This window comes from Varroa jacobsoni, unplaced genomic scaffold (genome assembly GCF_002532875.2).
Source record: "Varroa jacobsoni isolate VJ856 unplaced genomic scaffold, vjacob_1.0 scaffold_386, whole genome shotgun sequence".
NCBI classification, from domain to species: domain Eukaryota; kingdom Metazoa; phylum Arthropoda; class Arachnida; order Mesostigmata; family Varroidae; genus Varroa; species Varroa jacobsoni.
In genome coordinates, this window is record NW_019213288.1 from 112986 (window position 1) to 128415 (window position 15430).

Sequence of the window (15430 nt, forward strand, 5' to 3'; positions counted from 1 at the left end):
GATGATGTAATTATTCAAGCTATTTTGACAGTCTGCTCCATTTAACTGCCGACTCCCTGTACTGTGTGTAGAAAAATTCACAAGTTCCGGATTATTAAAATGAACATAATTTGTGAGACCCTTCTATATTAAATGTAAGGCTTAACTGAAAGCTCTGTTTTGGATATTGTATTACAGGTAGATAATTATCTATGTTGGGGCAATAGATAAATATTCGTCGAACGTCATTTCACCTTTTGGTAAGAATTTTTTCTAAATGAGTTCCATTTTTTCAACACGCGGTCGTTGATTCTAGGTTGAATTGAAAGAGTAACAGTGAAATAGCGTCTCAACAAATATGGCGAGATTTCCTTCTAGCGAAAACGTAGCGTACGAATTTCTATGCACATGTCCGTTTAGCTTGAGAAATGCCATACGGTCGCTTTGCGTACTTCGATTTTTGGCTACTAAAGCCCGTCTTGAACGTACTTGAAGATGGGCCGGCTGTTTGGACCGTAGGTTTGACAAATCTGACAAACAACCCCTCAGTAAGTTTGGTTATTTTACATGCTGAAGTACTAACAGCAGATCATAGGAAATCCTATTAAGCTCCATAAAATTCAATAAAGAAACAGCAGACTTCTCAGGCGCTGCCATCAACGGATTTGCGCAACACCAACAAACACCGCTCACCTCTTTAGCTTCGTTTCTTCGAATGCATAGATTATAGACTATTCTCATAAGAAACAGACCAAGACGTCTCCCAGCAGAAGCGGTCAGAATCTACTTTTAGTGCACGAACTATAGAAACACCGCGTTTCCCCTATGAATTTGTCTCCTTGAAAAGTAATGGGGTTTCAAATGAATTATGAGTAAATCATGTTTAGAGAAGAATTTGAGACGTATTGTTAACACCACAGCTGTGTAAATATATAGACTTACTTGCGATTTTTACTGTTTCTATCACTATTCATTGAAGTAGCCAAAGCAGCAATGGAGGGCATACGCGAGTCCGTGAGATCCGCCCTCGCTTCTAACGGTAGGTTAGTTTATACATATGTTCATGTTGATTCACCTGATGCGTTGGCGTCCGGTGCGAGTAGAACCCTAGTATACTTCTATAGTAAACAATGTAAGGTATGATTAGTTCTTTGTGGTTCTAATCTGGCCTTTTGTGCAGATTTTTGAATAATGATCTGTATGTTTACCTTTCTGTCGATATCTTTCGCGAAGACGGGTCGGCAGAGCAGGGAGCACGAAGCCGTGCGACGTCCGGCTCGTCGGAGTGGACGAGCACCTACGGTGGGGATTCGTCAGCCTCGGCTGATTCTGACGCCCGTCCGGAAGAGGCATGGCTACGCCGTATGCTCGCTGGGGCACATATGCCAGCGACCGCATTAGACAATCAAGAATCGGTGATGAATGATCTTGAGGCAGTTGAGCATGGCTTAAAAATGATATGTTTTGCAAAACTTACCGAGGCAGTTGAAGCTGGAAGCCGCGCACGAGCTGCAATGGAACAAATGATGCGCATTCAAGCGAAGGAACGAGAGCAGAATCGTCAACGAATGCTGATTCTTGAACAGTACAAAGACATCAGTCAAAAACTTGCGATTGAGAATAGTTGTCTCAAAGAGCAGTTTGCCTCGACAAAAATCGGGAAGCCATCAGCTACTGTCTCAACGTCTACACCGGGAAGAAGCACAAGGAGTAACGTCGTAGAAGGTTATGGATGTTCGGAAGTCGAGGACAGAGTGGGTGGCGATGTGCGCGAGGCCAAAGAAGAAGCTGTGAGAGAAGCTGAACAAGAAAGTCAGAACCGTCGACTAGATTTTCGTGTTAATGATGAATAATACCTGGGATCGGATTTAAGCCGTTGCCTTTTACGTAGTTCTGCTAGCGTCAATAAAGTTATTTAGCTTCCCCTTGCTCCATGTCGAATAAAAGCTTTCTCTTCCTAGAAAGAGCTTATATATATATATATATATATATATTCGGTGTGAAATACTTAATGGGAACCTTAAATGGTCGTTACACCGAACTCATCACCTATAAGTAAATAGCTTTCATCAATCCACTTTAAACATGTTAATAGCGCCTCAAACGCAGAACGCAATGAAATTCTCGGACCTGCCAAGAAAGGATATAGAGAACAAAGTAGTACAACGGGGTACTTCAAATAATAATGTCTATCTGAAAACACTTGCAGTCTATTTAAGTCAGTATGAGTGCGGGATCTCTTGTTGCAAGTATGTAAGCTATTTTCTCCCTCTGTATAGCTCAACGCAAAGAAAAACGGATCTCCTATTGCATATCGGCGGTGAGTGGGGCGGAAAATAGAAAAGCGGGGAAGGGTAAACGATGAATGGCAGAAGCTGACGATGCGACGCCTCGCTGGAAGGCACGAAGGTACACCGTCGGCACACTGCTCCCTCGGGAGTGATCCTCGAAGAAATCCGGATAAGCATTTCTTGTAGCCATCTTCATAAATAACCACCCTGGACGATGAGGCTGCAACCCGCATCGTCCGAGCAGTCGGCCAGCCACCCAGTAGCTTTGAAGCCATTGCCATAAGAACTGGTCCATTGCGGTATGCAATATAAAGACACATTGAGCTACAAAACGTACCGATATAGTTTGTAGTAACGTTAAAGCGAGAATCGACCTTCTCCGAAAAGCTAGTCTCTTTTTTCACTGTGGCTTGTTTAGTTCCGTTCAGCGCTGCCGCGCATCGCTTGGCGAACATGACGAATATAGGATTTCTTACTTGCTTGTGCTGCGCAGTCTTCACTGCTCTGGTGGCCGCCACTGCTGTTTTTACTTAGATGACTGTATATTGCGGATTCCTGGGTTCGCAGTGAATGGGATCGTCTATTCGAGCCGGAAATGGCGAAAAGCAAGAAAAAATCATGAGACCCTCGGGTTCGTAATGTTCAGTGTAATTCAACGCCAAATCGCGGAGGGTAGCGATTGCGGAAGGGTACCGACAGCTTAATGCGTTTACGACGCCTTGTCTTAACTGGTCTTGCTGTCTGCCGGTAAAGTTTCATGTGCAAAAGGTAAGGCTGCGGGCCGAGGGGAGGGGGACAGTCGTAATATTAGTAGTAGTAGTATGGCTCTTGGGATTTAGCAGGATAGGATGGGTACATCAACAAAATATCGGGTGTGCTCTTTTTAGCGTCTGCTAGATCTCTTAGCTCTAGGAAACTACACGAACACCGGGTGTTAAACACATTTCTGATTTTTTTGTGTTTCATATTTGCGACGAAACGATGTGTGCATGCACACGTATTCCATTAGGTGTTTCATTAGCTCTTATGTTATAGGGTACCCGGAACTCAACGTTATCTCTAGGTACACAGGGTGAGAGCGCTAAAAAAAGGGCTAGAACGTCGGATCTTTCATTCGGTGAGTTCTGCGGTCTATGACAACGAAAAAAACTTTTGCTGCAAATGAGCCTTGTCAATGTTCGAAAATTAGGCGTTGGTAGCGTTGCATTCGTAACACTTATTGATGCTTCTAGTACTTATCTTCAGAGTATCCCTGGCAAGGGATACACGAATACGACAAAACGTTGAAGGGACCTGTGACCGAGAAAAACAACGGGTGCGATACCAAAGCCCAAGAGAAACGGTTACGCCTGATTTGACGCTATCAAACGATAAATTTGCATCGAGCAGCTCACACCTGGCGACTAACTAATCACTTTTCTTCTTCTTTCTTGATTTATCGCAGAAAATATTGATGTATGGAAATATTCTGCCGCAAATATACTAGAAAACAATACAAATACTAAATCCTAAAACCAAAGTAAGTGCTAACCTGGTTGTTTTCGTCGTCTCGACATAAGCTTGTCTTCTCTATTAAAGGGAGCCTAATTCCGCTTTGTTTTGTAAATATCACTACAATCACCTTGTTACTTAAATCACTTTATATCTTTTATTATTTGACATCTCTTTTATCGCTTAGCCAAAATGTAATAATATTGATACATAATGGAATGTTTACCTGCGTGTGGCTTTTCAGTAACTACACGTTTTTCATCATCTTTCTTTTCTTGACCAACATTTACGTACGAAACAGTCATGCTACTAGGATATATGCTACATAAGTTTCATAGTTCGAGATCTGTGAAAACGTTTCAAGAACTCCTGAAGTTTCGAGAAACATATTCTTTCCTGATTTTAAAATACCTTATGCAAAACACCGTGACATGCAATTTACCAAAGTCTTTTTTACTATTTATAAGATTTGGTATTTCTTTTACTTTGTAACAGTCTTTCCAATGAGCTCACTTTTTTTTTAATAAGAAGACTAGTAAAATTCAGAAAATAAATCTGATAAAATGGGTAGAAGTTTCGATACGCGTAGCTATTCTCTCCTACCTAAGCATAAGGGCTTGCCTCAGTAGAATTCCTACTATGAAAACATTTCGAGATACCTGTGGTCAAACACTGGCCAAAAATATTAAGTTTAATTTTCATAGGAGAGGAATCGCTTAACTGAATATCTGGAGACATTTGTCGCTGTTCGCGTGCTAAAAAATAAATCTAGTTTACGTCCCTTCATGCTGTTGCTTCGCCCGTTAATTTAAGCTGTGATAAAGTTTTCAAAAGCTTGCATGCGTATTGCCGCTCCATTGCTCCGTGAAGAGCACAGTGTGTGAAAGCCACAAACTTCCAAGCAGAGTGAAGCGACGAAGTAGGTATCAGAAAGGACCAATGACAACACCTACACATTTCTTCGAAGGTGACTTCCCAATGACATGAGCATAACCAATACAAAGGTCTGATACTGAAACAAAAGAAGAATGTTAATCATGTTCGAGAGGGCCTTGTTGTAATACAGTTATTACCTAGGCTATGCTCCTATGGATGGTCTCGATCAACTGATCGAACTGGAACATCCTCAGTGGCCCTAGACCCCACACGGCATCGCAAGAATGAAGGCCCGTGAAAGACCCGATATCTCTCTTCTTAGATAATCTTGCAATCTACTGCAAGCGGAACGGAGAAAGCAAGTATATTTGTGGTGCACTGCTCCGATGGATGTGAGAATAGACCCTCGTTCTATTTCGAAGTACTCCGGAGCAGAATTTGCTATTTACAAATATATTAGGCTCGTATCGCACCCCCACGGTCGAACTAAACTACTACTCGTATCTATCGGCCCGTCTGCTGTTTCCCGCTACTTCTAGCAGCCGTTGCCAAGCAAACTAGATCTGTTGTTTCCTGCTTACTGATGAAAAGAAATGCCGATCCGATTTACCGACATCGAACGAACGTATAATGATGACGCAGAATAGAGCAAGGACGGACGCCAATGTGTGAGCAGAATGACGCAGAAGAACTAAGAACGGACGAAGTCAAACGTCAAGTGCAAGCCAAGGCAACAGTAAGGAGCACACAGTCTAGGAACAGAACTGATGAATTCAGGAATCGAGGAGTGACACAGGCAGCAACGGAGAGCTTTATTGGGTATAGCGTCTGTCTCTGGTCTCTGTTATAATGACGTCGCTCCTGACAGTACCGATGGGTAATCTCATGTCATTCGTTTCAGGGCAGGAGCAGCAATAATCTGGGGATCAAAAGAGACTTATTTAGCACGCGTCTGTCTACCTGCTGACGAGACACAGCGCTTCCTCAATTAAAAGAAGGCAATTCGCTTTCCGCCAGCTGGTTAATGGCATACATCGATGAGGCAATGTATTTATTGAAGAATCAGAAGATTTGCGTTATTATATGGCGAACTGCCGTGAGAGATATCAGTGACTTGCTTTTTGAAGCCGAGTCGAATCTGACTGAGGTGGTTTGACGACCAGTGCTGCAGTCCGTTGATTGTGATATGCATCGTCTCCTGTTAAGTAAATAATTTAGCTGCTTTTTTAAGGGTAATGTTTTCACTAGGGAACGATCTGCCAATGAAGACGCGAATGTACCTGCGCTTCGGGCCACTGTATTTCTTTCATTTATATACTTAATCGCAAATGGCCACTAATATAAATGGAGCAACAGCAACAAAACACTGTATGTGCTTTCGATTTTAGTACATTCTACGCCAGCATTCGCCGAGGAACTTTTTCCATAAATAAATAAAAAAACGCTCACCGCGTACGTGTGTCTTTCGTACGCCTACATACAAAATGCGTTGATCCTGTAGAATTCACTATATTAGCTATTTCACTAAATTGACAATTCAAATCGGCTATGCGTCCGCCCTGTTGGTAACGTCGCGTACCATCTACCCAGACCGCTTCTTGGGTTACGTTTATCCGATTCCCGCTATTTAACATATACAGAACCGAATGCTACGCTATGCAGGGTTAATCAATGAGCTCGGCCTGGCATACGTTAGATTTCCTAATTATCTCAATATTTGCTGACATGGCGCAGAGGAGAGGGAAGGACCTTGCGTGCGTGTAAGTACATTCATGATGGATGAATAGCTTTCGTACGCTTGTCGAAATCTTTTTTGTAGAGACTTGGTGTGCGTAGGGAAGCTACGTGTGTAGGTCACTACATCCATAAAAAAATTTTTAATATTCGATTAGAAAACAACAATAAAAAAGCTCCAAATTTTTCCAATGATTCGTGATACTTTAGGATTGAGATATTATGAATCAATACGAAGTAGTTGCATAATTTTTGTTGAATTTATTTGTTTGTTTCGCTTTGACAAGCATTATAACGTTATATACAAGAAATTTCACTATACTCTATCAATAGATTAATCGATACATGGGTCTGCTTGAAGCCACGAGGCGCATTTCGAGCCACTAGTCGTTAAGTATGGGTTATTTATAATCTTAGCATACTTCTCAGTATATTGATCGTGCTCTTTGTTTATGCTGCTTAATCGTAATGGAGCGAAGTTTGTCACAGCACTAAAGGCAAAAAACATACCTTGGTACATACGCATACTCAGCCATGTGGCTAAAAAAGGCTCTAGCCATCGTTTAATAAACGTAGCCATTAATAAATTAAGCTTAAAGTATCGTAATCTCATAGGGCCATAAATTAAAAATCTACCACCATAAATAAATTAAAACTGAGTACAGCCGTATATGCCGTACGGCTCTTTAAACAGTTAACTAAACAAACAGTGATAAAAGGTACCACCTGTGCATGGATTGAAACTTATAGGCTCTGAATACCTGTAAATATTTGATTGTCTGCGGCTCAGTCGATTCAAACAGACATTTACCTTTCTCGATAACGAATATTTACGTGCTTAAATAGAAATACATTTGGTAGGCTCACCCTGCCATTTACTAGGACAAGGCACTCGCAACACTACCATGCAAAATATATATTTCTGCGACTACGTGGAAAAATCCATCAAAAAGCATGCATATTCAACTACGGTGTTGAATCCGGGTGATTTACAGCTGTAAAAATATAATCAATGCAGAGAAAGGACTGACCATATGAGTGAACTGATCCTTCATGCGTCCTTGTTAACGGCTACTAGTTGTTTTACATTCTCAAAGGTATCACACTATGCATGTCAGCAATAGCACACTGAAGTGGAGACAATGTAATATTTCGCAATTGATGATATTCATAATAAGCGAGATAATTCACTGATCTGTTTGCACCATGGCTATCCGCGCCATATATATTCGCAGCCATTTGTCAATCTTGAACTTATGATAGGCTAAGTAAATTCGAATTACGTTTCAGCGAAGCTTAGTTATCTTTGCCGGGGCACACCATGGACTTCCAACGCTTTACAACTTAGCAAGAGCCACTAAGTTGACCGGTTTGTCTCCGCTGAAAAACGAGCTTAGGGCTACGATGTATTTCTCACTCCCTCGGGCTGCTGCGCGAGATGCAAGTATGTCAAATAGCACACTTTCCGTTGCAGTACTTGTTTCTTTTAAACACCGGTGCTTGGTTAGCGCCATCATCAGCCGGTTATCCTAGGTTAAATTGCTTCTATCACCGACTCTAGTTTCCTCTAAAGGAGAGTGTTTGTTGCTTGTTCTCCAATAGTAACTTTCCATCTGCTCCAGTTTTATCCTTCCCAGCTTCTTCAACAATCGTCGTTTTGTTTGACCCCTCCCTCAGATCGTCAATTTTTGAGCCTCTACACCGAGAAAACCCTAGCAGGATGGAAAACATCTGCTTCAGGTCTTCAATATTACCGGCAGACTTCTCCTCTGTCACGCAGATAAGCAGAGGATGGCAATTGTGGCGGAGGTGAAGCAGCTAAAAAAAAATAGCGCAGCCCTACGGTGCAACAGTTTTCTTGTCCACTTCGTAACTACTCGTACGAGAGTCACTGAGTGAAGGCAATTTCAGCAGTACATGTATCGTTGACTGACATCACCATTGCTCATATGGTAGCAGTATAACGGATAACAACAACATCAACAACAACAAGAGCAGCAGGCGGCGGCAGCCGCTTTACTGCTAGGAGTCTAATTTAGGGTTCTGCAGAGTCTTTGCAGTCTGATGACGCATCTCCAAATTGCCGTCAGTGTGGACAGACGGTCTATAGTTTGAACGACGTGACGTCCTGCAAGGTTCGGGCCGCCTCCGCTGTTTTTCAATCGTGGTCTTCTCCACCGCTGCGCGCTTTTGGCTCGAGCTGAGCCTGCTGTTAGCTAGCACAATTCACTTACAACAAACTGTCGTAGACTGTCGAAACTATCGATCGGCACGCCTCTGCAAGATTGCCTGGGGCTGCTTGAACGGGCATTTTAAGAAGAAGATTAAGCATTATGCTTCTTTATGCAGTTTTACGTACGGTATCGTATCCTTAAGGTTAGTAGGCAAATACATTACCCATTAAGCTATGACGGGGGCTGTCCTGAAATGATACCAGCAAAGCGATAGGTCAACAGATACTGAATCTACTGGAGAACATCCGCAGCACACACGGAGGGATGCGGGTCAGAGACGTACGCGACCTGTAGCATTAACGTTCATGTGGTAGTGTTTTTGTCTACATCATGCTGACAGGTTGCCTCGAGTTTGAAGTTGAAGGCTTTTGTGTAGCAAGTGCTTTGACTATCGTAAATAAACTCTGCTCCAAACAGGAGTATGCACATACGAAAGATTGTTTTTTTGGGGTAGCCCGCATGCGAAGAGCAGATCAAATCGAAATGTGAGAGGAAGCAATTTGAATACGTTCAAATGGCTTTATTGTAGGGTTTTGTAAGTTCAAATGGGCTATACAGTTTTGATATTACAAAATCTGTCTGTCTCGCGTAAGTTAATCGAATGCCCGACGAACTCTTGCGGCGTGCAGGCCAGACATCTTTGCTTACTTAACGGCATTTCGAGCTGAGAAAATTTCAAAGCCCCCAGAACCCTTGCGGCAGCTATGTCCAGTGTGGATAAAAATCAATGAAGACAGCACCTAACCGACGATATAGTACTTCGGTCTATTTCAAAAAAGGACGCTGACTCTTTCCAAGCAAGGTCGATCAGGTTTTAAACGTAGAGCGATTAGGTCGAGGATCTCTTGGATGTTCTTTAGGAAAAGCAATTATGAATGTTCAAGAACTGATTATAGACTTCTGATAAGGACCATACGTATATAATCTTGGTTTTCTCAAATCGTGGCCAATAACTCATCACCAGATCTTTTTTCGCTTTTCGGTATCATCCAGAGCAGGATTTAGCACCATTAAACTTGAAATTTACCACTTTGCAGATAAGAACTGAATAAAATCGTTTGATACGGCGTGAGATTGAGGCTGTTGTTAAAGTAAGTTCTGGTTTAAATCGGGTCCAAGAACTTTGTTCTAACGGACGCTTGTATTAGATGCCGTTACGTTATGTATTTCGTATTTTGTGTTTGTTCGCGGGTAATCAGATCCAATGTTGCCCAAGAAATGTTGATTGAGTGTCCATATTGACGCGCCTGATTAACTACGCTGTGCCGAAAACGAAAGTACGGTTACGCGCAAAATTTTTCGAACCTTTTTTTTATATCGAACCTTTGGATAAGGTATACCTATTTAATCAAACCGCTTTGACCAAATCGCTTGATTCAGAGTTACGTAAAGGGTTCAAAACGAATTGCGACACCGTGGATTTGTTTCACTCTAACCCACTGGGGCGAGACCTTTCAGAGATTTCAATCCTGTTGGTTCCAATTCATTGGAAACCGGCAGAATAGCTTAGTCTTACGTACGCATATTGTCAGTCCAATACGGACATGTCAATCTATAGAGAAGCAAAAGGTGACAGCATTTGCAGCTGTGTAAATATGCAGAACCGCTGCCTAGATCCTTTGATTATAAAACGTAATGATCCGGTAAGTCTAAACACCTGATAGTTTTCCGGCAGATAGCCACGCATGAAAAGACACGCAAGTTAAGGACGTTCCGACATTACGGGAACGCTTTACCCTAACATTGACATGTCTACGTCAGAAGACCTGACAACGATAACGAAACCTGAATGGAGAATTTGCACTTTGAAAATTATTATTTATTAGGGCAATTAAATTATAAAGCATGTTCTATTATATTGTAATTATAGCTTATCGGTAAGTCGATACGGATATCTCAAGGTACGATGTGCTATCAAAGACATTGTGGGATGTAGTTTGTGCTGCAAGCACTCTGTTCTTTCGATTAGCCGTTGTTCTACTAATGTACGCGTGCCGTACACTGAAAGCTGCATTAGTACCTCAAATAAATATGACTAACATCCATGATACTTCCTTTATATAAATCGATACGCAATCAGCAATATTTCATTTTTTTTTTTTATTATATATTACGGTCCCAACTTTTAGCGCCAAACAAATTCTGCACTTCTGAAGACTCTCGGTTCACTTTAGCAAAAGGACTCTTACACTACATTACGAGATTGATGTGTGGAGTAACGGGTTGGACGGAAAACTCATCGATTTTCTTGTAAATCGAAGACCAAAGTCATTCGAAACACTGGCATATGGCATACAAATATTAGATCACGCTTATGCACTTTTCCATCGAAAATTCTTGCCTCGACGGTAGTCCTGAAAACAATGGGTCGTGAAGGAGTACCGTAATGCGGTTTCTGCTGTGTAGATAGACGCGGCTATGTCTGCTCGAGAAGGACTAAAATTTTGGGAATTTTGGGAAGGAAAAAAAAATTTCTTTTAAAGGCTTCCACGCATCCTATAAGCTACCTAAAACGACGCTAAGTGCATTGATTCATCTTGAATTCGAAATATCAAGCTATCTCAGCGCTCGAATCAGGTCACCAGATCAGCTAATAGTTCCTGAATCATGAAACGCCGAGATCTGGCCACGACCTGCCGAGATCCTAGCAACGCCATAAGCTACGAAATTAAGGTTTGTCGTTCAAGATTGGCTTCCATTGATAGAGCTAACAACTTTAAATAGGCTTCGCGTGCCTAGATGAATCTAGTTTGTAGAAGAGGTATTTCTTGCGGAACGTTTGGCTTGTCAAAGTACGTGGCACTTTATTCGAATGAATATCGAATAAATATGATTGATGAAGAATCGAATAAATATGATTTTACGCAATAGTCGACATCCTGTGGAAAGCTTGCTTGAAGAACCCAGTCCGTTATTTCGGTTTTGTTAGAGATGAGCTGTTTGAGGTCCTAATTTTTCCCTTAACGGGTTGTTATTTCCAGGATAATCATTTTCTAGATGTACCTTTCGTCCTCTGAAAATGATATGCGAGGGATTTGTATTCCTTATAAACACGTGCGTATCAACAAAATGACTTGTTACATAAATACCACTCAAACGTTCCCTTATTTACACTGTATTAACGCATTTTAACAAATGCGTCCATAAAATGCGCTCGTCGAAAAGCGTGCACATACATCGTGCAGAGCTTGCGATTTTGACATAACCCGAACCGGATTCGTTTCAAGACTTAGGATCCTCCTTCCTTTGAACTCGCCCGCTCTACTTTTTTTCCCTATAGATAATCTCTTAGACGCATCTTCGATGATTTCCTCTTCTGCAGTACTAGTACCTCTTGAAAATGTATCGATAACTGTGGCCATATCATCAAATACAAAACAAACTTTTTAATGGTAATACGCTTCACTATCTGGCGTTTGTTTTCCAATTTTTTTTAACTTTGGGTTTATTCAGCTTCGCTCCATGTTATTTTTTGACCATCTCCGTTTTTCGGCCCGTTTGTTGGCACAAGCGTTGCTTCATTGTAGCTCGTGCACATTTACTTCAGTTTTTATGTTTTGCGTTCCAACTTTTTTACCATGCTCTTCTGGCACATTTTCGCGTTTTTCTAGCATGACCACACGCTCGTCGGGTAGCGCTTCCTGGTCCCAGATTGAATTTCCGCAGTGTCGGTTTGCCACGACACGACAAACTCGAGTCCACGAAGCCTATCGACCAGTTCTGAACAATGGAATGCTTGCAAATATCCTATCTTTGCCCCGAAATAGAGTACGTGCTTGTCTTTAATTTCTCCAATGGAACCCGTACCTCACGTGACGCCGTTCTTTGAACGAATTAATCATTGTAAACGATCGCCGGCTTTTTCCATCACTAATGCTATGCTTGTCGTACGTGTTCTATTTTCGCTGAATTGCCCTACACTCCTAGATGCCTAATGCTGCGAAACCCTGCTATTTGAGGAACTTCTGTAACAACTGGATCAGCAGGGCGCCTACCGATGGAATTGGATTCTCTTGGCACGAAAAGCTTCAAGACGGTAGGTTCTAAACTGTTAGAACCTGAGCCATCCCTATGTTAGTTTTTCATGTTTTCATACGAAATTATTCCGCTTTCACTTAAAAGCGGAAGCTGAAGTATCCTAGCTAACACTTTTCCTTTTCTGAAAATTAGAGGGCTAAGTCCAATGGCATTTTTAGGTCGCTTCCTATACATACGCTGATTGACTTATTGTTCGATGGGTTAAGCCTTTGCAATAGATGTTTCACTGCAACGACGCGGGCATCGACGATCAGCGTCCCCAATTGGTACATTCATTGAAACCGTGATAATTACCGATCTAGTAGCGATGATAAATCACTAGGAACTTCGATCACCCGTTCGTGAAATGGCCGTTTTTCTTTGAGCACAGCATCGAGATTGCTTAGTTCTTCACTAGGAAAACGCTTCTATGAGAAAGATTATGACTTACCTTCTTTCGGAATATTAAGGCTCATCAAACATGTAGTGTAACTCTTCCGATAAGTCTTTCCGTTCTCATGTCTCAGACGATTGTGCAAAGTGAGCCCATCAATTTCTACCGAACTTACCTTTTACAACCCCTGAAGCATCTTAGAGCGTCTTGGTAGACCAGAACCAGCTAGCAGGCATAGATTCTGCACATTACTGGAATGAAAGCGAAACAACGCAATTGCTATCTTCATAGAAATATTTCTGCTATTTCGTTCGCTGATAGTATTACGTAGAGGACGATTTCGAACGTATTCCGGGTAGGAGGTTAGTACAATAAACTCTGGTGGAACGCAGCTGTACGGTAAGCTGATTATAAATAAGCTGCAAGCTGAAGATCGAACGCAAAGCTCCGTCGCTGTGCGATCGACACCACCTACCTGATCCATAAGCACCAATTTAATTTCAATATCTATCGTTGTAATGGATGGCGTAATCTATTATATGCACCTGAATTGCTTTGCGTGGCCTGTTTTGCTGCGCGTTTGTATCTGTGCGTTGATTCATATCCTACAATACAAATTTACAAATTTTTTTTTCTCGTTACTCTGTGGCTGTTATGTAATGAGGAGAAATATTCTGCTAGATCTGGATTAAAGGCGAAGAAAAATTACCAGTGAATCCGAGAACGCAGTACCAAAGCTACATAATGCATAAGGTTCAGCTAAGTTAGATTTTACCTTTGCTATTGATCGTCACTGCTCCAAAATAGTTCTGATTTTCGTTGAAAATTCCTCCTAGCAGACCTGATCAGTGCCACGGATTCTTTAATGCTCACGAACTAATTGCGCAAGTTTAATACCTACACTAGAAACAAGCAGTTCTACGACGTCTTAACCTGCCATATCCCTCGACTTTTAAATAGAATCGATAGATATGGCATAGATAGTTCATACAGACAATATATAAATAATAAGAGATAATACTGCGTTTTCATTAAGAACGCTAACTTCGCTCACCCCTATAGGCTCGTAAGTAACTGCGCACTTCCTCCACGGACTACAAGATCACGTGTATTGGTAACCGGTTACAATCACTAGTGCTTCGTTATTTCAACACAGAACGCGTAAAAAAATCTTAGGATACGCAGTCTAGGAGATTTAATATTGTGAATATATTTATTTTTGATTATGCTACTTACTGTAAAGCGGCATTTCGACAGGCAAAAATTGTTATTAATCAGGGACTCTGTTTAGCTAAGAGAAACGCAAATTAAGCACCGTGACTTTAACGGAGAAAAACGTATGAGAATAACGCCGTGCCAATAATTGTTGACATTCAGCAAGGATTTTATGTTACTTCTATCTTAGACCTCAGAGTTATTGAGAACCAGAGGGAAAAATTAGATCCCTTTGTGATGCCCCGAACCCAGCACAAATCATACGGTTCTATATATTTCGCTTTACGGTAGGACATCGCTTACTAATGCAAGCGGCATGGTAAAAATAAAAACTTAATAAAAAAAAACTTAATAGCTTTACAAAATTAGATGGTGCTTTGGCCTCACTATTGTTAACTAACCAAACACCATCCTCCATAACAAACAGCTTGTCGATGTACAGGTTTTAAATAAGCAGAGCTATGAAAAACAAATAAGTCTACGACCTAGCATCCTCCAGGTTGCTTATAGATCGTGCTGTGGGACTAATATCAAACCAGTAGTAATTATAACTAGTAATTAGCAGGTAAAGGGAGTCGTTCCTCTCCACTCATATGACGTTCTTAATGTATTTTGCTTTCAGATAACGACGTGCGGGTTGCTAGCTTCAGGTGGAGAGGTTTGAGCACTGAAGTGCGTGAGAGCCTAGCCATCTAGGCTGGCGGCAACTGGTAGGTTTCTACCTATTTTACGATCAATGACGATGTATATCGATTGAAGGTCGGTGAAGGCGATAAGTTGTAATTGTCGCACATTAACCACGGGATGGAACCTGTGAATTTGTTGAGAAAGATAAGCTAGTACCTGACATAAATCAGTGTAGTTCATAGAAATTTCTAGGAAGGCTAGGAGCAACGAGAAATCAATTGTTGCTTGTGAAACACAATGGGAGAAATTACGGAGTATTAGCTAAAGATCCAACGCGGCATGTCACCAAATGACGCCTCACACTTAACCGTAAGCGGAGACTGTGTTTTAATTAAAATCAATTGTACGGAAACTCTTGCCCGAAATGAACATTCTAAGTCTTGTTATATTTGTGCACGATGGGGCAAGGATTCTAGTGGGGCAATATTGAACCTTTAGAACCGCTACGTGTGCAACATTAAGCTTTCAAGTGGCTGAGTGCCTAGATTAACTATGTAACATAGATTTCATGA

The 15430-nt window shown here is 41.5% G+C and overlaps 1 protein-coding gene and 1 long non-coding RNA gene across 2 annotated transcripts; one reads left to right on the forward strand and one right to left on the reverse strand.

The window, feature by feature from the left end:
- Window positions 1–195: 195 nt before the first annotated feature.
- On the forward strand, window positions 196–1925 carry LOC111259935 (uncharacterized). Its single transcript, XM_022832343.2, has 3 exons — window positions 196–239; window positions 962–1018; window positions 1213–1925. The coding sequence occupies exons 2-3, from the start codon at window positions 973–975 to the stop codon at window positions 1830–1832; spliced, it is 666 nt and encodes a 221-aa protein (XP_022688078.1). The 5' UTR covers window positions 196–239; window positions 962–972; the 3' UTR covers window positions 1833–1925.
- Window positions 1926–10740: 8815 nt separating this feature from the next.
- Window positions 10741–14178, reverse strand: LOC111259939 (uncharacterized). Its single transcript, XR_002679936.2, has 4 exons — window positions 14071–14178; window positions 13562–13621; window positions 13192–13267; window positions 10741–10959 (listed from the first exon to the last, which is right to left on the reverse strand). It is a non-coding gene; the product is annotated as an uncharacterized LOC111259939 (long non-coding RNA).
- Between the last annotated feature and the right edge of the window lie 1252 nt (window positions 14179–15430).

Excerpts from the sequence above, each read along its gene's own strand:
- LOC111259935 (XM_022832343.2), top strand. The coding sequence starts at position 973 with ATGGAGGGCATACGCGAGTCCGTGAGATCCGCCCTCGCTTCTAACG. Across the intron at positions 1,019-1,212 it reads ATCCGCCCTCGCTTCTAACG|ACGGGTCGGCAGAGCAGGGA; the intron begins GTAGGTTAGTTT and ends TCTTTCGCGAAG.